Genomic DNA, 24,649 nt, shown 5'->3' on the forward strand with positions numbered 1-24,649 from the left:
CTACAAGAAGAATGGTATTTCCCAGGTTGTCTAGGACAATCCTGGCACATGCCTGTCACTCCAAGTAACTATTAACAATTCTCCCATATCAGTGCTTTACTCACTGAACCGTCAGGCCCTAGGCGCAGACCTTGACACACAGCAAAACTTCGGTAAATATATATTGAAAAAATAAGTTTTCTAAAGCAAGCTTATTTTTTTAGCTCAAGTTTTAATTTTTTTAACTGCCACTGACTCAACATTGTTTCTAAAAGTTATTTTTATTACTGGAATAGCTGTTAACTCATTTACACAGCTGTATTCCATCCTATGAGCATTTATTTACCCATTCTCTGGCTTGCTGGTTGTGCTATTATGTACATTATTGCTAAGAACACCTTTGGACAGGTTTCTTGGGCCACAGGGGCAAGAGCTTCCCATAGGTGTACCTTAAAGATGGAATAACTACAGGGGCGCCTCGGCTCAGTCGGTTGGGTGTCCATCATCGGCTCAGGTCATGATCTCACGGTCTGTAAGTTCGAGCCCCATGTCAGGCTCTGTGCTGACTGCTCAGAGCCTGGAGCCTGCTTCCGATTCTGTGTCCCCCCTCTGTCTGCCTCACTCATGCTCTGTCTCACTCTGTCTCTCAAAAATAAATGTTAAAAAAAATTTTTTTAAGATGAAATAACTACATGAAATTTCAACACAAATTAATGCCAAAATGTTTTCTGAAAAGGAGGTGCCGATTTACCCTCTCCCCACCAGCACGTAAGTTTCCACTGGTATACAATATCCTCCCTCACACCCTGTTCTATCAAATGTGTTTTAATTTGCGAGTGTGGAGGGCTTAAAATGAAATCTCATTGCAGCTTCTGGTTTGCATTTCCTTGATTATTTTTATTTATTTTTTCAAATATTGGAAGTACATTTAATGTTTAAGTTAACATATTGGGAAGGTAGGAAATCAAAACAAGGTGGAAAGAACAAGAAACTACAGGCCTGACAAGCCATATGGAGAGTCAAGTGGAAAGTAAACAATTGAGAATACAATAAGCGCATTTAATATACAATATATGTGTAAACATTTTGTTTCAGTTTTAGTTAACATACAGTGCAATAGCGGTTTCTGGAGTAGAATTCAGTGATTCATCACTTACATACAACAACCAATGTTCATCACAAGTGCCCTCTTGAATCCCCATCACCCATCCAGCCCATCCTGCACCCACCTCCCTCCAGCAACCCTGTTTGTTCTCTATCATTAAGCGTTTCTTACGGCTTGTTTCCCTTTTTTTTCTTTTCCCCCTTCCTACATGAGTGAGATCATACGGTATTTGTCTTTCTCTGACTTATTTCACTTAGCATAATACACTCTAGCCCCATCCACAACATTGCAAGTGGTTTTCCTTATTCATGAAGTTGACCACTTTTTCACATATGAATGGATTATTTATATTTCACAGCCTCTGTGTCTTTGCCCATTTTTCTAACCGGCTGTCTCCTTGTTGCTTTGTAGGCCTTCCTATATTCTAGATTGTATTTTTTTTGCTTTGTAACCCTTATATATTCTAAGTTATATTTCAGTTATATGATTGCAAATATCTTCTCTCCAGTTTGTGACTTGTCATTTTGCTTTCTTTCCAGTGACTTTCTATAAACAAGTTATTTTTAAGTTAAATGTATCCCTCTTCTCTGTATTTACATTTTTGTTTAAAAGAGAAAATTTCTATGCCACCAGATCATAAAGACATTGTAGTATAGTTTCTTCCAAAATTTTTAACATTTTGCCTTTCACAAATGTCTTTAAATCACCAAGAATTGATCTTTGCGTAAGGTGTAGATATCTGATTTCATTTTCTTCTGCATGGATAACAAATCTCCCTGGCATAATTGAAACAATCTAGACCCACTGATCTATGCCACTTTTATCATTTTCTACATGTGCATGGTCTGTTTCTGGGCTCTCTTTGCTACACCACTGCCCTGTTTATTCCTGTATCCATAGAACAGTTTTTTATCACTATAGTTTTCATTTTAAAAAGGCTTGCCAACTGGCAGAGCAAGTCCCCCATCTCACTCTTCTTCAGAAGTATGTTGTGTGATCTTGGACCTTTGAGTATCAACGCATCTTTAGAGTCAACTTGTCCAGTTGCCCCCAAGAAACTGGGAATTTTTGTTTTGATCTGTAACATCCACGTGGGGGAGGGTTGAGATCTTTACATGACTGATGCTTACAATAAACATGATTTACCAACGTGTTTAGTCTTCTTTTAATGTATTTCAATCAAGTTTCATAATGTGCTCCACAGAGACCACACTCTTGGAAGACTCATTTTCTGATGCTCTGGTATATGGCATCTTCACTGCTGTTTGCAGTTGACTTTTGTAAACTGATCTTATTTCCAGCAACTTTTAATTACTCATCTACAGATTCTTTTCTTTCATGGTTTCTGTGTAATCACAGCATTTGTGACTTTCTTCCTTTCCATCTTAATACGTTTTCTTTCCTTCCCAACTATGCTTGCTAAAGCCTCAGTACAAACAACCTGTCAAAGAGAAGTAGTGATAAGACATCCTTGCCTTTTTCATTTTATGAAAAATGCTCTTCTAATTTCAAGTCTGTTTGAGGCACACCTTTGACACATATCCTTTGTTTTTATCTCCAAACCACGATGTCAATATTAGCATGTCATCAGGGAACTCCCTTTTTTCAGTGTGTCGCCTACTTATTGCTCGTTTCCATTTAGTTTAGAACCTGTCACTTGAAGAAGTCCCTTTCTTCCTGCAAGCCCAATGCTACAGATTGAACTGTGTCCACTCAACATTCACATATAGAAGTCTAATCCCCAATGTGACTACATTTTGAGATAGGGCCAGTAAGAAGATAAAGTGAACCCAGGCCATAAGGGTGGGGCCCTGACACAACTGCATTAGTGTCCTTATAGACACCAGAGAGTTCACGCTCTGCCAGCACAAATAGGAGGCCATGTGAGGACACGGTGAGATGGTAGCCACTTATAAGCCAGCAACATGGGCCTCCCAGGAAACCAACCATCCTGCACCCCGTTCTGAGACTTCTAGCCTCCAGAATCGCAAAACGTCTGTTGTTTAAATCACCCACTCTGTGGTATTTTGTTATGGCGGCCCGAACTTAGATTCCCTAGAATGCAATAAAAACCATGTCATACTTAGGATCTGGTTATTTTGCAGTGGGACACCTCCTCACTCCAGATTAGCTAGTCTGCTATACTGCCAGGAGAAGCAGAAGGTCAGTACTTCTGTTCTTATTTACGTGCTACCTTAGTAAACAAGGGGCTGTTAACTAAGGGTCCTCATTTCAGGCTTCTGGCAAAATTAAACTATTTGATGAAAAAAAAGTTTGTATTTACCCTTTTTAAGGTATTTGCTAAGGATCCCTGTACATTTTATGTCCCAGTCCCTCCCCAAATTAAGAATGAGACCGAGGTTAAAAGTCTGAGAGACTGTGGCAGTGGAGGTGATATTTTACTTCTACCAGTAGTGAACGGTCTTAGAAGAGAAAGAACTGAAGTAATGAATTGTGTATACGGAGATAAAGAATGTGTGAATTGGTAAGAATTAGGTTTAAATGCAAAGCACAAATAAGTGGCTTAAACAAGGTAGAGATTTATTTGTGTCTCCCAAAGAAGTCCAGAGGTAGACTGTCCAGGACCGCGATGGTGGTTCCATGGTCATCACGGACTCCAGCCTCTTCCATCTTCCATCCTGCAGATAGTCTTGTGGTCTAAAATGGCTACTGGAGACTCTCAGCCATCATGTCCACATTTCAGACCAGAAAAAGCCAGGTGAGGGTCTGGAGAAGCACAAAGGATGAGCCTCCCAACAGAGCTAATCATTTAAGGGGCTTTCCTGGAAGCACCACCAAATGGCGTCTGCTTCTACCCCCTTAGCAACAGTTAACTGCAAAGGAGAACAGGAATGCAGTATTTCAGCCGTGCACACTGTCACCCCCAATAAAACATGGGCTCTGTAAATTAATGGGTTCTGTAGAAAGGATAATAATGGATATTGGGCAGTGTATTCATCATGTTTCTTATTTTCTGTATTTTATGATGCTTTGACATCCTGGAGGCTGGCAGACCTTGGGAGGAACTAAGTCCTTCCCAACATTAGCTAATTCCTGGAAATAGTAAACACTTGCCCAAGAGCATGTCTTTCATATGCAAACCAGCCAATCCTGATTCCATACCTGCCATCAGCCTCCTTTTATCAGGCTCCTGCAGTCCAGAACACTGTTTCTCTGCTCAAAGGTACCAGACAACTAGAGACCCCCCGCCTTCGACCCGGAGCCTGGTGAAAATCATTGTCCCACGAAAATCACGATAAAAGCTTTAGGCCTGCCCTGGGGCTCCCCCGGTGGCTCTAGTGGTGTGGCATGTGCCCTCCTCTTGGCAACTTTTATAAACTCCTCTTTCAAGACAGTTTCTTTATGTCTGTCATCTTACCACACCGGATTAACACAAATCCCACCTACATTGTAAAATAGGTAAGCCCTGGAGACCTCTCCCACGATACGGTTTTCCACAGCAGAAAGCTGGAATCCTGGCAACATTTGTTATCTCACAAAATATGCTTAAAATGTGTTTGGCAGAAGAAAAAGAGTCCCTCGTCTCAACTTCTCTTCTGAGCTCCACTCGTTAATCATCAAATAGAAGCCAGGAAGTCTACAACTCAATTATGTTCAGAACTACTCCTGATCTTCCCTCTCCTCACACCTGTTCCCACGTTCATGTTTCTTAGTCTCAGAAACAAAACGTCACTATCCACACAGCTGCCCGAGCAGCTTCAGAATGATCTCTTCGTGGCCCTTCTCTTCCCACCAGCACCTACTGTCCCCAGGGTGTCCTGGACAGGAGTTCCATGCTCTCAGTATCCCTAACCTGGAGTGCAGCACGGGATCTGGCACATAACCGTTGCACAGTGAACGAACCGTGAACCCCAAACTCCCCACATGTCCCCTGTAATGCACACTCTGCTAACCTTTCGAGGCTCTTGCAGGAGCTTCCTGACGGCCTGCAAGCTTTCCCCACTTCTAACCCTTCACAGGCCTTCACTTTTCTCAAGCACAGTTCTGATACGTCCATTTCAAAACATGCAGCTCCCCACTGCCAAAGTCCTGTGTAAGCTTTCAAGGCTCTTTATGATCCAGCCCCAACCCCTTTTTCATGTTTTATCTTTCATGGATCCATATGCTTTTATGTTTCTGGACCTTTGTTCATGCTGTTTCCTCTGCTGAAAACCAATCTATAACTATTCTCATCTGTGTCCACAGGACTTTATTTCTACCATCAGTACACTACTCCTCACACCACAGCACGCTTTGTACACAGGCTCCTGCCTCTGTCCTCCCCATCCAGCCCCCATCATCCTAGATTGTGAGCCCCTTCAATGCAGTAATCCTGTTATATTTATCCCTATATCCAGGCCTGTATGCTTGCAAGGTTTAAAGCAGATGCCCAAGTGACTTTCAAGTTTAAAAAGATGCTCAGATTAACTGTAAATAGCCACGGAAGATTAAAAGCAAACCAAAAAACACTACTAAAGTGGACTATGTTCTCAGTAATCCACAGACATTAACAACAAGGAAGGTCAAGTACAATAAACTAATCTAAAGTTTACAGGCTCCCAGAAGTGTCCCGTGAGACTGGGGAGATGGGCATGGTGACTGAAAGGGATATGCCTTGTTGAAAGTAACTACAAACAACAGTAATAATGGCCAGTAGGCACTGAGCACTGGGTTCAGTTAGTATGTGCCAAGTAAGTTATATGTATTATTCATTATGTTCCTCCCAGCAGGCTTATGAAGTAGGACTACTATCATCCCTGTTTTATTCACAGGAAAACAAAACGACAAAAAATCCGAGGCAGGGAAAGTTAAGAAACTCAGCAGAGGTCACTCAGGTGGTAAGTGAAGCAAATCCAGGCTGTGCGACTAACACGACTATTAAGTTAAACCACCTTTTCAAAGGACAGGTGAGGCAGGAAAACCGCAAAATGTTAAGGTGTAGACCTGTATGGACAAACACCACCCTGAGGTCCAAAGCAAACGGATGAAGAGTACAGACAAAAAAGAGAAATTTCATTATTGTGTCTGCATGACTTGGGACAACCTAAAAAGCTACACACCATCCTATCACAGACTGTGGGAACAGCACAAGGACATATACAGTAGTGAGAGGGGGGGTATAACGCCGTTGACGCCTGCCAACAGTCTCATTCTCTAAAAAGTGAGCCTGTCAAATTCTTGCACAATCTTGCTGACAGTTTCAACTCTCAGTAGGAAGGAAACAATCAGAAGGAACAATGAAAGGAGGAGACGCCCTAACCTATTTTAACCAGTAAAGAAACATGGCTTGATAACAAGGGATCAAGAGGAATCAGTAAAGATAACCTAGCAGAAAAATTAACTGTGATCTATTTCCTATAGGATCATCAGACTGAAAATGAGAAAGAATAAAGAGGTGGTGGTATTTCTCCCTAATTCTACCCCAGCCAAAACCTATGATGTACTGGAACTCCCAGGGTGACTTAGACACACCCTGCAGGGCTAAAAGTTAGCAGTGGGGGTTCTGGATAGTTGGGCCAGTGGAGGTGGGACGCAGTGGGAAGCAGACTGTAGGCAGAGAACAAAATGCAAACTTCACATACCTAAACTCAAACTCCAGCTGTGCCTCTTATAAGCTGCATGACTTTGACATGTTACTTAACCACGCAGTTTCAGGTTTCCTCACCTGCAAAATCAGGATAATACCACCTTCTTAGGGTAATAGTGAAATGAGACAATGATAAAAAGCACTGAGCTCAGGGCCTGGCACCTAGTATATACACAAAAAGGTCAGCCTTCAGTATGGTAACTGTTTTCCCTAAGAGATTTCTCTGTAACTCACGAAGTTTTCTAGAATGATTTGCTTGCTGTTACTCCCACCAAGCTTCACAGCACTTAATGCAAACCCTGACAGAAAAATAAGTAAAGTGAGCCTGCCTTCATTTTCATGTCAATGTTTCGGTGCAATCCAACCAAACATTTTGAAAGCCCTATAATGTCACTTTGCTAGGCTAAGCTGGACGGGGACAAACGGGTAGTCTGAGTAAAAGATAACCCCACCTTCAAGAACTGCACAATCTCTTTGGGGAACAAAGGGAAACCACCAATAATTCCTCCTGAGCTGCAAAGGTTAGGCTGCAACCCAGTTGGCAATGACAAGAAATCCCCAAAACAGCCACAAAAACATGTCTTTGGTATTTTTGGATGTCTCTGGATTAACTGCCCAGTCGTTTTTAAGAAATGAATGACTCTGAAAACTACTGACAGCAAACAGTGGATCTCATACGGGTTGGTCTTTAAAGTCAATTGTTGTAGGTTATACACGTATTAAGAGGAAAAGAAAAGAAAAAGAAGGGAAAAAAAGGTAAGTGAAGTATCTGAGCATGCACTACAAAGATGCCGACAATGGAGGGAAATACATGAAAGATATCTTGTTCGCCTCTAGGACAGGAAGCAGTAAGTACTAAATGAAGGTCAATCAGCAGTCCAGCCTGACTTGGAAATAATGGAAAGATTTTTGTTTTCCAAAAGTGAAAACAGTTTATTTGGTTTTTATTGTCAAAAGTAATATAAGCTCAAGGCTAAAAAAACAGTAATAATAATAAGGACACTCACACATAATCCCCCCATCCAGAGATCATCACAACCTTTTGATGTTTCTCCTCCCAGACTTTTACTAAACATATATTCATACCTATTACTTCTTTTTCAAAAATGGGAGAGCACCACACGTGTGCTACCTTCTCTCCCACACCTCCGTGTATCCTACTCATCTTCCCACCCGACATGGAATCCCAAAATCAAAGTCACACGGCAGTTTTCCACAGGAATATTCCCTGACACCGTGAAAAGATGACAAAGGGAATGCAAGACACAAAACGTGGGGCTACAAGACCCTGACCGACTGTTAAAGCTACCAGGTTCCACACATCTACTCCGAGACCAGCTTGGGAGAGGTGCAGAGTTCTCAGCACCCAGGGCTGCCCGAGGAAGGGAAGGGCAGAGTCCATGCTCTGGGAGCTGCCCAGTTGCAGACCTCACATCTGCACCATCAGCCTCATGGCCGAGGCCTCTGCACCGAACACCCGCCTCTGAAGGCCCTGCTGCCCAACCTCAGAGCCTTCCAGGCAACCTGCAGCGGGAGGGCGGCGACGCCTTCGGCTCACAGGGATCCGGCGGGGCGCACCTTTCTGCCCCTGCGCCCTGGACTCAGAGCTGCTCTGGGCTGGTCACTGAATTGGTCTGTTCACCTATTACCTTCCCAAAGCACAGATTCATCACACTATTTAAACAGGTATACTAATCTGCAGAACTTCTCACAACTTTTAAGGAGTATAAAAGCAGCTTTTGCTAACGAAAAGTTGCCCAAAGATCAATTTTATCTACATTTTCCTTAAGGAATGTGGCATAAAGAAGTGAGGGCTACATCACCAGACAGTTTTAACGTATAAACTCACAAAGCAGAGTTCATGTACTGATTAATGGTCCCAGCTGCAGGAAAAAAGACGGCTGATATGAGGAAACGGCAATTCCTTTTCTACTGTTCCTGGACAAGAAGAGAGAAAAGCTGAAGAATTCCATCTTTACCCTGACCCAACTGTACCATAAGTGCAAAAAGGGGCTCAGGTGAGGGTCCATAAGGCAGCATGTAAACCGGGAACCCGTGACAGTCCAGCATGACCTAAACCACAGTCAGCACCCTGCTCTCGGGCACAGGGGACAAGACATGTAGTCTAGGGCACCAAAAAACAGGCTGGGCTGGAGGCAAAGCTGGAGCCTGAGTGGCCGAGACAGAATGAGGGACTGCTACAACTTGAACTGGACAACCAGCTCGACAGTGGCCAATTCTAAACAGGCACAGCCAGCTAGCAGACCTGTGGAGGTCTGATGCAAACCTAAAAAGTACAAGAGGCACTGAAAAACAGACTTTACTTTATGTAATACTTATTAGGAAATTACTAGTACTCTGTAATTTCCAGAATCTCATAATGAAAGTAATCGTGTGTACACAATGATCTTTGTATGTGCATCAAGAGACCAGGTGGAAAAATAAAAGGAAAATGTCACACCTCAGGCTCTAACCTACAGAGGCAATGTCAAAGGTTGTTTAGGGGACTCCCCCAAGCTCTGGGTGAGACTAAAAGGATAGAGAATGGGGCTTAGAAAGACAGAAACTAGTGGAACCAGAGCCCCTGTGGCATCACCTGGAAATGAACTAGTTCATCCCTACTTATATTTTGGGTCTCTACTATTGATAAACTCTATTTCATAAGTGCTACTAGTGAAATCTGTCCAAAAACAAAAGATGTGAAGAAAGTCGGTTAGTCTTAAAGCTAGGTTTAGGTTAGATACCAACCCCTCTTCAGCAACCCCCTTCAGTTTGGGCTGAAGCTTAATATCCCATTGGGATCATTCATCTGTCAACATTTATCGAGTACCTATTCTGTGCCAAGCACTGGTTAAGGTGCAGGAAACAAAAAACATACAGTCCTCGCCATTTAGTTTATAAACAGTAAGAAAATCATTATTCACAACCATGGGATAAAGGCCTGACATAGAATATTTAGTGGCTGGATCAGTACTATAATACAAGCGTGTATAAAAAGCAAGAGGCCATCCCAAAGGACACCTATCCTTTTGCCATAACATAGATGAACCCGAGTTCATCTGTTTTATACTCTTGTACACAGAAACCATCCCTAAAAGAATAAACAATTAGCTACCAAGGTTTATGAGACAAGGGGGAGGAACAGTCAAAAGTATTATTACTCATTTTATATAAAAGAATATTTTAATTCTTGTCCTTAGGAACTATAAAGACTATACGTGATTTGGAAATGAGACCGTACCAAACAATGGCCAAAGAAGAATCGTCCACTCTATGCCTTTTCTTTGGTCTGGTCACTCAGAAATATAATATTATCTGTAAAGAAGCCAAAGCAGAAGTATTATTTTCAGAACTCTTTCTCCATCTCAATTAATCACTCCTCTATAATACACACAAACTTAAATGCTGTTAACTAAAGGACTTGAGAAAAATTCCCAAAATGTGAAGTAGCTCCTGCTGTGTTCATTAGCGGCATAAACAACAGGGAAAATGGAGCTAAAAGCTGGGCTTCAGCTATTTTTCAACAACTCAGACCTTGTCGGGAGACGTGTGATAGTTCCTGTCTTCCCTGAACACAGTTATAACCGCCTGGCAGTAACTTGCTACAAAAGAACTAGTCACCGATTTCAAAGTTTGCAATGCTCTGATCGATGCCATGATACCAGGCAGCACATCCACACACACAAGAGGGCCTAGGCACAATGCTACACATGCTGGAGGTAGAGAGAGGACAAGGTCCAACGTATGGCCTGTTAGCAAACACAGATTTATTGATTTTTTTAAGTAGGCTGCATCATTCACACAGAAGACATTCTAGTTTTAAATTTTAAAACACCCTGATTTTTATATACTCATTCTTGGGAAAACTTTTACTACTCCATATCACAGAGAGAGCATTCTCATACAAGAACATCAGACATTGCACTTAAAACGTTGTCCCAGACAGAGTTAGTTCAGGACAGGCAAAGGAAAAGTAGTAATACTTCCTGTATAACTTGAAAAGATCTAGATACTCGTAACTTTAAGATTACTTAAAAAGTGGCTATTACATGACAGTATTTATGACTAGTCTTCTAAAAATAGAATATTTTGGTAAAGAACGGTTATTTCAGAAGAGATTAGAACAGACACCACAGCGTAAAATGGCAAGAGTGCCATCCACTGGTGATTAAGTTCTAGACATGGATCCCTAGGAGGAAAAAACATGACCTACAAAACCAAGCAACCAAATTTAAACTCTATTTCTTTCAATTCAAATGTTACTAAACATCTATTCATTTTTACTACTAGCCATAAATCCACTTTAAAAGCTCAATCAACTCACCCATGCGGTGAATACTAGTTACAAGAAGAAAACAAAATGGCAGATAATCTGAACTGTTTCTACTGAGTAGCTGGTTTGGTTCAGAATAATTCACACAGTCCAAAGTTTACCCACACTTTTGGTTTACAACAGAGTATGAAAGTATTAAATAAACACATAATTGATAAAATAAACACAAAATTGATAAAGAAATTCAATTCAATTCTTTTATTCAATTATTTTACTAGAAAGTTTGGTTTGGGGGATCCTGGGTGGCTCAGCTGGTTAATTAAGCATCTGAGTCTTGATCCCATCTCAAGGTCTTGAACTCAGGATTGTGAGTTCAAACCTGTGAGTACAAGCCTCCATGCCCAGTGTGGAGAACGAAGGAAGAAAGGAAGGAAAGAAAAGAAAGAAAAAAAAAGTAAAGAAAAGAAAAAGAATGAGAAAGAAAGAAAGAAAAAGGAAGGAAGGAAGGAAACAAGGAAGGAAGGAAAGAAAGTTTGGTTTTCCACGTTTCCACATAAAAGTCTATTACTTTTTTTATTGTTATTTTTTGAGAGAGAGAGAGAGAATGCACATGCATGTGCAAGCAGGGGAGGTGCAGAGGGAGAAGGGAGAGAATCTTAAGCAGACTCGAAGCTTAGCGGGAAGCCCAACACGGGTTTCAATCTCGCAACCCTAAGATCATGACCTGAGCCAAAATCAAGAGTCGGACACTTAACTAAGCCCCCCAGGCACCCCCAGAAAAAAATTTTGAACAGGTAGGTATCTCTGGAGACATGGCTCAAGGAAGACTAGGGCATCCAGAAATGAAATACTGTCAAGACACTCAAGAAATTATGGAAGCAAAATGGTCACAAAGGACCTCATCTAAGGTCTGATTAGGGTACAAAGATAATTATATTGGTTTTCAAGGTCAATACACATTCAAAGAAACCAGTAAGAGAATATATTTTTTGACTATTATTTACAACAAATTAGAACTTATCAATATGGTTAAGACATGAACTCTGGAGCAAAGTAAAAGAGAACGATAAAAGGAAAATCTGCCAATTAAAAGAGACTTAAGTTCTCAAGAGTTCTCGCCTCCAGAATTATGAGAAAATAAATTTGCTGCTTAAAAAAAATAAGAAAGAGACTCAAGATATAAGCCATGTAATACAGTGTATGGACTCGTATTTATTAAGCAATCAAAAAAATTTAAACATTGTGATGTCTGGTAAAAATATTTAAATAATTTCTTAATATTAGGTGTGATAACAGCATAGTAGTTATGCCTTAAATAGGAATCCATATCTTTCAGATATACCTATTGAAAACACTTATGGATGAAATAATATAATGTCTGAGATTCACTTCAATATAATCCAAGTGTAGGGGCGCCTGGGTGGCTCAGTCGGTTAAGCGTCCGACTTCGGCTCAGGTCATGATCTCGCGGTCCGTGGGTTCAAGCCCCGCATCGGGCTCTGTGCTGACAGCTCAGAGCCTGGAGCCTGTTTCAGATTCTGTGTCTCCCTCTTTCTCTGACCCTCCCCTGTTCATGCTCGCTCTCTGTCTCAAAAATAAATAAATGTTAAAAAAAAATTTAATAAAAAAAAAATAATAATAATCCAAGTGGAGGAAAAGTGGGTTGGGGCTATAGAAGAAATCACACTTGCCATCAGTTGGTAACTGTTGAAGCCAAATGATACATTTCCTTTTTTTTACTTTTCTATATCTGTGTATGTTTGACGTTTTCCATAATTTAAAAAAATCAATTTTTAAAGGATGTCTAACATTGGTGTATCTCAAAAGTTCATAAACACTGAGACATTACTTTCTTTCATTCCCATCTACTTATTAAAAAAAAAAAATTAGGTTTCTCAGTATTTACATCCATAAAAACAAACAAAAGAACAAAATTAACATTTAACAACTGTCTTATTAATTTTTCCAAGAGGTTAAAAAAAAAAAAAGAACCATCTTCCTCATTAAAAAGTGTATTTTTAATAAAATTTCAGTTTTCATATTTATATATTAAAATTGTTTTGGTCACATATGTTCTAAAAACAACTATAATGACAACCCAATCAAAAAATATGTAACATTTAGAGCCTTAATATCACATAACTTTTTTAATGTTTTAAAATTTCTATTTAGGTATGTATTTTTGTTACAAACATAATACAATGAATAATAAAAAGTTCTGAATTGTACAATATATGTTAAAATACCTTTCTTAGGAGAAAATGGAAAAACAAGTTCGGAGAACAAGAAATAACAAAATTTCCAAATGCTTAAGAGCTTGTTGAATTTTTTTAAAAAAATGATGAGTATCAAACTGCTATGGTATTTACAGCCACTGATACATTTCAGGGTAACAACTTCTTATTGAAAAAAGATTTTTACGTCAACTTAAGTATGTCCAAAAGAACTATATCTTTTCAAACTTCTTGTAGAATTTTCAAAACAGTTTGAAAACTCTGCTCTAGGAGATATCTTCTTTTTTTTTTCTTTTTAATGTTTTGATTTATTTTTGAGAGACAGAGCACAAGAGCATGAGCAGGGGACGGGCACGGAGAGATGAGGACAGAGGATCGGAAGTGGGTTCCGCTGACAGCAGAAGAGCCCAACGCAGGGCTAGAACTCATGAACCATGAGATCATGACCCAACCCAAAGTTGGACACCCAACCGACTGAGCCACCCAGGCGCCCCTAGGAGGTATCTTCTTAATCTTTAAGCTTTGTGTGTCCATGTTTCCTACATTGTTTGCATTTTCTTAGGAACTTAAAAATCATCATGTTCTGGGGTGCCGGGGTGGCTCAGTCACTGAAGCATCCGACTTCAGCTCAGGTCATGATTCACGGTTCACGAGTTCGAGCCCCGCATTGGGCTATGCGCTGACAGCTCAGAGCCTAGAGCCTGCTTTGGATTCTGTGTCTCCCTTCCTCTCTCTGTCCCTCCCCCATTCACATTTTGTCTCTCCGTCTCTCTTTCAAAAATAAACATTAAAAAAAAAATTTTTTTTAAATCATCATGTCCAGCACCGAGCAGGTTCTCAATAAATCTGCACAAATGTCTAATGCCCCTCACGGCGGTGTAACTTTACCTTGGCACAGGCTTCTGCCTGTTTAGGCCATGTCCTCAGACACTAAAGTTTTTTTTACTTCAAACAGTAAGGACCAACAGACACTCTACTCAAAAGTTACTTGTGAAATGAAAGTGAGCACAGAGAGAATTTTCTGAAGGAACTGTAGAAACCATAGCAAATCCCTGAGCCACACTCGCAATTCTCACGGTGAGTTGCCTGACCATCTCAGCATCTGTACCCAAAGTCCCTGTTAAAGTTACTTATAAGAAGCCAAGCTTTTTATAAGGGAAGAGAGAGGAGGGAACAGCTGTTACCACAAGCTTCTTACCAGCTATGATTGTTGTTGCCTGTCGCCTCACATTGTTTTTATCTGTGTATTCACCATAGTCGACTTTCCCTTCCACATAGATACGGGACCTGATAAAAATAAAATTCACTTTTCAGTCCGGAGATTCTAATCTGTTTGAAAAGAGAGTCAGGTGAGAGCAGGAACAAGTACACACTGAGGATGAATACAGAACCAACATCTTGACTCTTGATTTTGGCTCAGGTCATGATCCCAGGATTGTGGGATCAAGCCCCACGTTGGGCTCCTCGTTGAGCATGCAGCCTACTTGAGATTCTCTCTCCCTCTGCCCCTCCCCTGCTTGAGCGTGCATGTGCACACAAGCTCTCTCTCTCCCCCTTAAAAAAAATTTTTTTTAAAAGACCATGAAATGGAAGAGCAACATAGTGGCATCCTTTAAATCTCTGGGACTGACTTCCAATCTGCCATTTTTCTTCACCTTTTATTTTTGACCCCCTAACAGATTTGTTGATTTTCACTTATTTTTCAGTTCCTTTCCATAGTCACGTTCATGAATTTATTTTCCAGGGACTTAGATTATTAAAATTCAAAACAGAGGTTTTGGTGTAGTATTTCACTTAGACTTAATCACTAAGACCATTTCTGCATTGTTTAGAAGGCTGAACTAGAAGACAACCATAACTCTGATTTTAAAGGATAGAAAATGCATGCTAGCATTTATTTTCAGTCTACCCTTACCAAAAAAGCATAATATAGGAGACAAAACTGGTAAAGTGATCGGGTGTTGAATATACACATAAACCGCAAACAGATATTTTCCTTGAAATTTCCTGTATTTATACGTATGTGTAGATGCACAAATTTATACATACATATATAAAGGACTAAGAAAGTAAACAGAAAAAAAGGAACACAGTTTATTGAAAAGAAACAGAAATTTTAGTTATTCCTGAAATTGTTTTCCATGAAATCTATTTTACTTCTATAAAACTAGCACATTTCTAAATACATTAACTATGAATACAACTGCTGTTCAACATACGCTTTTGTCTTTCCACGGGTTTGGAAATGACACGTTTTATCTATACACTAAGCATTCCAAAAGGGAGCCAAACTAAAATTACCAAATATAAAACAACAGCTGTGAACACTGCCATAATACCTCACCTGTGCCAGGCTACACACACATTCCAGATCCTGTACTAAGGACTCCATGCAGATGCCAAGAGGCAAGACACCCGCCGTGGGGATCCCTGGCTGCGGTGGCATAGGAACTCCTAACAGCATGGGTTGCACCTGCTCATACGGTGCTCAGTACACTTTGCCTTCTCTCTTGCCTCATCTGCTTCTGTTTATGTATACCTGTTATTTGGCCTAAATTATAAATTCTTAGCAAGCAAAACCATGTTCTATACATCTCTGAATTAGACACACGGCGACACACCGTGCACATAACACTAAGCTCCGAATAAGTATCGAGTTAACACAGAGTTATTAGAATAAAGGAGGTAGGCATTCCCTGAGAACACCTGTTACCAGTTTTTTTAAACCATTCAATCTGTAAGATCCTTCTTTCTCAACTTACCCCTTTTTCACATACTGATACGCCACATCTCTGAGGCCTGGTCGGAATACTGATATTCTGTGCCATGTCGTCTTTTGACTGACATCACCTAAATCTCAAGAATAGAAAATGTGGTTATAAACGCCAGCAGACCAAACCAATGCCAAAAGACAACATGCCCAGCAAAACCAACGTCACAATTTCGAAGAGAAAAGCACAGAATCAGAGAAGATTCTTTCTAAAAGCACCTCATATCTAATTAGCTGAGAATAATGTCTATTTATTGCTGATACAATTAAAACCCCAGTCTGTACACTCACCCATTTGGTATACTTCACTCTCCCCTGACCGCCACATCTCATTCGTTGCTAGAGAAAATATTGTGACCGGGTTCTTCCCTTCCACCTGTCTCATGACGGGGTCCTGACCCACTCGCCCAAGGAGCTGCACACGGTTCAGAGCTGAAACAACGTGTAAATAAAAGGAGCTTGACAGAAAGGTACAGAAGAGGAACAGCTACAAATATTACTTCAATTTCAATCTCAGCATTGAGCAAAACCCAAGTTCTACACGTTCAGAAGGTAAGTTGAAGGGACAAATAAAGGCCGTATGGGAGAGAAAAGAGGATTGGCAAGAAAGGAGAAAATATTCTTTGAAAAAGTAGCCCACAAACAAACACTAAGTTCTTTACTTTACCTTAAATTCTTTGAAATACCTTTTTTTAAAAAAAAAAAAACCATAAGATTAAAAAAACAAATCTGAGATCTGAAAATCTTTATAAATACACAGGACTACTCCATGAAAGAAGAGCTTTCACAAAGTTTCACTCTCTCAGCCAAATAGCACATGACCTTGGAAGAATTAGATAACCAGATAGGACTCAAGGAGATTCTAGAAGGCCCCTGCAGCCTGATGGGGCAAGGCCAAGAGTGGAGAGCCCAAAAGGAGCCAAAGGCATGACGATTACCTGCGTATAACGCAACCAGTGCACCTCTTCTACCACACATTTAAGAACAAACAACATACTTTAAACTTGGAAATTAGCCACTACTTACATCTTTCAAGAACCAAGCTGCTGGCTATTTCAGACTCACGTCTTACAAACTGATGAAACACCTAAAGGAGAATAAATCAGTGAAATGGTTTTAATTCGGGGGGAAAGGTAAACCCAAACAGAAGACCTGCTCACACTCAGTCACCATTTGGTTGGCAGGTCCTACAGCATTCACGCCCAGAACACAAGCAGTGCCCTTCACTGTCCCCCCACCACAGTGCCAGGAGGACCATGCAAATGCTTGAGGGCCATCTACTACAGAAGCCCAAAGGTACACAGAGCCAGACGGCATGCCCAGGAAAGCTAATTTAGAATCCTCTCCTGGTTCTTTCGTGGTAACCCTCCTGATTATGGTGCTTCCATAGTTGTGCAAAAAAAGGTCAAATCATATATATGCTGGAAAAATTCATGCTTTTGATAGACCAAAGAGAAAAGTCTAAGACAAATCTGATTCTCTGATAAGGTACAAAATAGGACTATTCAAGTCAGTCTGTCAGAGGAAGGCAGTAACTGACACAAACTGGTGGCGGCATTCAATGATCTTGCAGTTATCACTACTGAAGACCAGCTAAGTGCTTTACCTCTTACAAATTAATCCTCAGAATAAATGCATACACTGTGTAAAATTATCCCTACTTTGGAGATGAAAAAAATGAAACTTAGGGAGATTAAGTAAAGTGCCCAAAATCCTACAGGAAGTAACTGGCAAGTCATGCCTGGAACCCAGGGCCATCCAACACCAAGGCTGCCACTGTTCCCGCCGCCTTCTGCTGCCTCCTTAAGGACATTCTGTTCAAGGGCTACTGCCATGGTAGGAGCACAGGTCACCAGGCACATTGCTGATTTCAACGTTCAGAGAGCTAACCATTACATCAGAGAAACAGGTATCATATGGTAGCACTTTTAATATAAAAAGCAAACATCCACCAACCAAATGAACAGCCATTCCTGGAATACTGTTGACTATGGAATCCTACCACTGTGTTTTGGAGCGGCAGGTGGTTAAGAAATAAAGATGGAGTTATAACACGGCAAAGACTCAAGCAAACTAGTACTTGTGTCATACTTCTAGAATTGTACCAATTTAAGTACTGAGGTGAGCCAGAGCTCCTAAGTCTTATAGGATAATATGTCTCATTTTGGGCAAACGAAAATTAAGACCTACTAGAAAAACAGAAATAGGTAAAGAATTAACTGGGATAATTTTTAAAATTAAATTCTTAACTTTTACATCTAGCTTTAAAGATTTCTTAAAGCATTAAGACAGTCGTTAACTTTTCTGTTTCACGTTTACACACACACACACACACACACACACACACACACACACACACACACACAAAACGTTAAAACTCTGTATAGGTTAAAGTGAGGATCCAAGAATACAGAGTTAATTCTATAGTAGAGGGAGGGAGATGAGAACAGGTTTCACAGAGGAACAGCTTCTTCATTAGTCTTAACAGGATGGGAAGTAAGAGGTGTTATAAAGAATCTACAGGGGCACCTGGGTGGCTCAGTCGGTTAAGCGGCCGACTTCAGCTCAGGTCACGATCTCGTGGTCCTGAGTTCGAGCCCCGCGTCGGGCTCTGGGCTGATGGCTCAGAGCCTGGAGCCTGTTTCCGATTCTGTGTCTCCCTCTCTCTGCCCCTCCCCCGTTCATGCTCTGTCTCTCTCTGTCTCAAAAATAAATAAACGTTAAAAAAAAAAATAAAAATAAAAAAAATAATAAAAAAAAAGAATCTACAAAGTGGCAGCCCAAACGTGGTTAAGTCGGGAAAGTGGGTAGTCTAGGTAGGCTGAAGGCTGGCTAGAGTGTCTGAAGAAATGAGGAGTCAGACTGGTAGAATGAGAAGGAACTGTGGACATTGTACATTTGTCATGATGGGGTGACGTGAGCTACACTCCTCAGTACAGGGAGATGAGGGGTGGAAGGCTGACAACAAGAGGTAGGTGGTCAAAAAGGAACCACATGCCTCATAGAAAAATGCTGGAAATGATCCTCATAGTCTCTAGATCGCTAAGGACACTAAATGCTCCCTAACTGACCAAAATACAAGGAGTACATTTTAAAAAATCATGACTGGGGCGCCTGGGTGGCTCAGTCAGTTTAGCGGCCGACTTCGGCTCAGGTCATGATCTCCGTGAGTTCGAGCCCCGCGTCGGGCTCTGTGCTGACAGCTTGGAGCCTGGAGCCTGTTTCAGATTCTGTGTCTCCCTCTCTCCGACCCTCCCCTGTTCATGCTCTGTCTCTCCCTGTCTCAAAAATAAATAAAACGTTAAAAAAATTTTAAAATAAAATAAAATAAAAAAATAAAATAAAATAAAATATCATGACTCCCATTATATACTGGTGGGAAATTTTTGTTTTGTTTTAGTAAACATTATTGACACAAGGAAAATCTACCCCCAATCCTCTCTATCAAAGGAGTACACATAAAGTAGGTGGGCTCAAAGGTCTTTTGCCTCTGCAGTCAAAAGCCTGTAGAAATCTGATCACTATGGTTGATAATAAGGCATCTCAACACTAAGAAGGAAAAGTGATTACCTGTAATACAGGTCTCCGAAACATGGCTTCTATTTGCTTTTCCTACAACCTAGTCTTTGGTCTTCCTCTGAAAAAAAGAGAGAGAGAGAGGGAGAGAAAAAAAAAAATAAACGCATCTTACAGCAAGAGCACAAATTCACTAATCCTAAATGCCTAACTGCGTTCGTAATTTTCATGCGGTGGGTCTTGCGACCATAAACATCAACATCCCTGCACATTTTAGGACTCCCCCAACCCCCCAAAACGCTTTACTGTCTTTTTTTTTATTCCCCTTGGCTTCCTCTTCCTCCAAACCATACAGAAAATACTTTCTGATTTATTCCCATGTGCATTCCACCGACTTTCCAAATTTCTTTAAATTGCAAGCCCCTTTAGGGCAGGGATTTTTGTCTGACTTATTCACTGCCACAACCAACATTTCTAAGTTAGTTCCTAACACATGGTAAGGGCTCAGTATTAGAATGTCACCAAGGGACTTAAATCCGAAACTTGTTGCTCCAAAAATTACTGCCTCCAAACCCGTTAGCAAAGACCAAGGAGAGCCCTGGACTCCCCGGCCTCACCGCCGGGGATGGGAGGGCGCCCTTTCTCAATGGTGGCGCTCCCAACCAACAACGTAAAGGGACAGGGAGGTGACAGAAAACCCTGAAGTCCTCCGCATGGGTGCGAAGAGAAAAGCCAAGACACCGACACAGCACCACCACCCGAACCACAAAGAGCTGCACGCACACCTAGCAAAGAACTCGTGGCTCCCTCCACCCTCACCGGACGCTCTAGCCCGAACTAACCTCGAGCTAGGTGACCACTTCCGGATACAGAGGCGACGCAAGCAACGCGATAGGGTTAAGAAAACGGAAAGTCTGTGGTGTGCGTCTGTAGAAATGCTCCGGCTAGCGCCGCGGAAAGCAAGCCTCCTTAATGCGGTAGTTCCGGGAGCTTTTTTTTTTCCGGCGGGAGCAGAGAAGCAACGCCGCCGGGTGGTGAGTGGAGCTGATTTGAAGTTTCTAATGAAATGAAATTATTTCACAAGCTTCCCAGCTTGGACCAGGAGGGGGCGAGTTAGACGAAACAAAGGATGGCTGGTTCCTGGGAAAGACTGGAAAGGTCCAAGCCTGCTAAAGCAGTAAGGAAACCAGAAAAAGAAGTAGAGCAGGAACTGAGAGCAAAAAATTAAGGGGGTGACAAAAAATTGGCAATCAAAATAATATTTCAAGAAGACAAAATTAATGCAAAAAATCAGTGGTGAACAAAAAAGCCAAAATTTTAATTAAGCACAAGATCTGAGCCACGTTGGATCTGAGGCACGAGAAAAAATGGGTGCACCGATACACGTTTTTACATATTAAAAACAAAAAAAAATCCCAGAGCATTAAAGTACTTGAAGAAATATGGAAAATTTGAAGAGTAGATATATTAAAACTCACAACACTATTTTAACTTTAAATATTCTATTTATACCAAAAACAGAAGTTACAGTAGCTTTACTGACCTTAACAGAAGTAAATTGATCAATAGTATTTACAAAATCTACTTCTTTGCTTATCTGACTTCCAATTGCAGGAATTGCCATGTCTGATGATTTTTCTTGACCAAGTTGCAAACTTAGTTTTAGTTAACTTCAGCTTACTGATCTTGTGGGTTTTTTTTTTAATTCTGATATTTTGTTCATTGTGGATTTTTTTCATTAATTTTAATATTTTTTAAATATTGCATTAAAGTGTCCTTGATCTTGATTGCTGTGTTTCTTAGCACCCTTAAATTTTGCCTCCTTCACTCTAATCTTGGCCCTGCTTAGGAAGAAGTTATGGGGGCCCCACAGATTGCAGGATACAGGCCTCTCCTCTGCTGGTCCTGGTACTGTCCAACTTCTAGAAAATGAAAGTATCCTCCAGATCATTCTTTTTTTTTTTTCTTAATGTTTATTTATTTTTGATAGAGACAGAGACAGAATGCAACTGGGTTAGGGACAGAGAGAGAGGGAGACACAGAAGCAGAAGCAGGCTCCAGGCTCTGAGCTGTCAGCACAGAGCCCGATGCGGGGCTCGAACTCACAAACCGTGAAATCATGACCTGAGCCGAAGTCGGATGCTCAACCGACTAAGCCACCCAGGCGCCCCCCTCCAGATCATTCTAACAAGCAAATCACCTTCTTGGGATCCTACTTGAATCCTCCATTGGCCCATTTTTGGCCTTAAAGGAGAAAATATGCCCTTAAAGGAGAAAATAATAGTCGGCATATCCTAGATGTTTATCTCCCATGTTACCTTTTTTACCATTTTATTTCAATGTTTAGCTCCTGAAACAGCATGTTATACTGCCTTCAGGCCTTGCACAGACATTGATCATCCTACACCCCACCACCTATGTTACTACTGCCAGTGCCTTCCAATGATTTCCTATTTAAAAATCTCAACTTCTACTTGAACAGTTGAGTCAAATGAAAAACTAAATTCATCCTTTCCTCCAAAGCCAATATTTCCCTTCTAAGCTATTTGTTTATTTTAATGGTACCAACATTCTCCCAGACTTGAACTTTGGAATCATCTTTAAAAAACGTCTCCCTGATCACCTACATGCATTTGTCTATATCCACTCACTTAGCCCTATAAGTTATTTCATTATTCCACTGACATCTCCCTCTTTCTATTTGCACATACTTTTGAGTGAGGAGTATGAAAACGGTTGTTTCAAATTAAAAAGCAGAAAGGGTGCCTGGGTGGCTCAGTCAGTTAAGCATCCAATTCTTGATTTGGGCTCCCGTCATGGTCTCATATTTCATGAGTTCGAGCCCTACATTGAGCTCTGTGCTGGCAGTGTGGAGTCTGCTTGGGATTCTCTCTCCCTTTCTCTCTCTGCCCCTCCCCTGTGGGCACTCGCATGTTCTCTTTCTCTCAAAATAAATAATTTTAAGAAAGGGTCACACCAGTTAAAAACAGACAGCCTTGGGCAAACTCATAACTTTATAAATAACATCTTAATCTACATAAATAGCATGTTAAGCTAATCTCAGTTCTCACACAGGATTTACCAATACACATGCTCCTTAGACTGTTGAAACAGTTGCAAGTGCTTCTACTTTCCTTTTTCTTGATAAGCAAAAACATTAAAATGTATAAAATATACAATGTCATGGACGAATGGAGATAAAGCATTTTCCTGTTTTCTACTCGATCTTCCTTCCCCACAACAAATCCTCCAGCATTGCTTTGCTCTCACTGTCCTCAGGGTCTGAAATGCCCTTCTCCATACTTTCAAAATTTTCTACTCAAATAAAGTCCTTACTTTGTTCTCGCATTTCACTTTTTTTACACACAGCTTATCTTGTGTTATAATTTAGATGACCATGAAGGTGCCTCCTCTTCCCCAGTGACTGTGAATTATTAGAGGACAGGGACCTTGTGAATATCTTGTCAAAAATCATGCTTTAAATCAAGGAGAGGCTTTAAAAGGGTTCTGGTCACAGGCCAGAACAAAGAAATAGGAAGAAAAAATAGAAAGAATGCAGAAGGATGTTCAAATAAGCCTGAAATTAGAAAACTAAAAACGAACAACAAAAAAATCAGGGACCTGGAAGAATGGCTGAATGCATTTTCATAATAGAGATACCCCTTCAAGAATCTCCAGTTTGCATAATTGGAGACTTTGTCGTTCATCCATGGACCCAGAAAGGGCCTTCTCAGTGCTGAAAAGTATTGACAGATAACATTGCAGCTTTTTTTTTTTTTAATTTTTTTTTTCAACGTTTATTTATTTTTGGGACAGAGAGAGACAGAGCATGAACGGGGGAGGGGCAGAGAGAGAGGGAGACACGGAATCGGAAACAGGCTCCAAGCCATCAGCCCAGAGCCTGACGCGGGGCTCGAACTCACAGACCGCGAGATCGTGACCTGGCTGAAGTCGGACGCTTAACCGACTGCGCCACCCAGGCGCCCCAACATTGCAGCTTTAATCAGCTCCCATTACCCCCGGCAGCAGTGGAATAATCGAGGGCTCTCATCCTTTGCAGAGCTAGCTGAGAAAGAGAAGTATCTCATAGATGCCCAAGGCCACAAAGTTATCTTTGGCCATGCCTTTTTTTCCCCTCTAAATTAGAAAAAGTCTCAGCTATGAGCAGCTATGAGTGGTAGAGATTAAGGCTGGTAATGCTTTATCACAGATAGGAAGCTTTGGACAATATTATTGCTGTAGAAAAACATTTTTTGGAATTTTTAATCAGGTTTTCACTTTGCTTCTAAATCAGTTTTTCTCTAGCCTCATGATAATGGTTGGAAAATTACAGCACTTCCTATCTAAATGGATTACTAGCATCTATTTTAAAGTGGCTCAAAAGCAATTTTAGCAATACTTCAGTTATTAGTTATTATGGCTATGTTTTGTTGTTAAATCATTTTTAAAAAATCAACCTGACAATTTTTATGTAAATCAGGATCGAAATTATGGTTCATATAGAGATAAAAAAGTTAACCATTCAGGCTGAAATGCTGACCTTTATCTTTCAATGTTCATCTTTGTAGGGCTTTAGATGAATGGCTTCTATAAACTGATACGTATGTTAGAGCTTAGTGAAGTATAATAGTATTCCTTTAACTATAAGTCTCAAGATTATCTGTTGGCAGCTTAATGTCAGTGTGTGTTTAAGAATATCTATAGTTCTCAACAATAGCCAAATTATGGAAAGAGCCTAAATGTCCATCAACTGATGAATGGATAAAGAAATTGTGGTTTATGTGCACAATGGAGTACTACGTGGCAATGAGAAAGAATGAAATATGGCCCTTTGTAGCAACGTGGACGGAACTGGAGAGTGTGATGCTAAGTGAAATAAGCCATACAGAGAAAGACAGATACCATATGGTTTCACTCTTATGTGGATCCTGAGAATCTTAACAGAAACCCATGGGGGAAGGGGATAAAAAAAAAAAAAAAGAGGTTAGAGTGGGAGAGAGCCAAAGCATAAGAGACTCTTAAAAACCGAGAATAAATTGAGGGTTGATGGGGGGTGGGAGGGAGGGGAGGATGGGTGATGGGTATTGAGGAGGGCACCTTTTGGGATGAGCACGGGGTGTTGTATGGAAACCAATTCGACAATAAACTTCATATATTGAAAATAAATAAATAAATATATAATAAA

At 40.7% G+C, this 24,649-nt stretch overlaps 1 protein-coding gene across 11 annotated transcripts; it reads right to left on the minus strand.

Moving 5' to 3' along the window:
* Positions 1-3,604: 3,604 nt before the first annotated feature.
* Positions 3,605-20,366, minus strand: SSBP1 (single stranded DNA binding protein 1). Of its 11 annotated transcripts, XM_086688426.1 has the most exons (10): positions 20,250-20,317; positions 19,519-19,585; positions 16,975-17,035; positions 16,240-16,380; positions 15,941-16,034; positions 14,377-14,465; positions 9,913-9,986; positions 8,521-8,609; positions 6,667-6,749; positions 3,605-3,918 (listed from the first exon to the last, which is right to left on the minus strand). In XM_086688426.1, the coding sequence occupies exons 2-7, from the start codon at positions 19,540-19,542 to the stop codon at positions 9,943-9,945; spliced, it is 453 nt and encodes a 150-aa protein (XP_086544552.1). In that variant the 5' UTR covers positions 19,543-19,585; positions 20,250-20,317; the 3' UTR covers positions 3,605-3,918; positions 6,667-6,749; positions 8,521-8,609; positions 9,913-9,942. The 11 variants fall into 11 exon arrangements, with proteins under 11 accessions (XP_086544552.1, XP_086544566.1, XP_086544557.1 ...); XM_086688440.1 differs by having other exon boundaries at positions 8,521-9,986; positions 15,941-16,028; XM_086688431.1 differs by lacking the exon at positions 8,521-8,609.
* Positions 20,367-24,649: the final 4,283 nt, after the last annotated feature.

This window comes from Puma concolor, chromosome A2 (assembly GCF_028749965.1).
Source record: "Puma concolor isolate L17-30 chromosome A2, mPumCon1.1.hap2, whole genome shotgun sequence".
Lineage (NCBI taxonomy): Eukaryota > Metazoa > Chordata > Mammalia > Carnivora > Felidae > Puma > Puma concolor.

What these genes read in the sequence shown, in the direction of transcription:
- SSBP1 (XM_086688385.1), bottom strand. Translation starts at nt 19,542, where the DNA reads ATGTTTCGGAGACCTGTATTACAG. An exon ending in TTCGGAGACCTGTATTACAG is followed by an intron (nt 17,036 to 19,518) that starts GTAATCACTTTT and finishes ATTCTCCTTTAG; the next exon opens with GTGTTTCATCAGTTTGTAAG. An exon ending in GGCAACAACAATCATAGCTG is followed by an intron (nt 12,529 to 14,376) that starts GTAAGAAGCTTG and finishes TTTTTGAGACAG; the next exon opens with AGAGCGAGCATGAACAGGGG.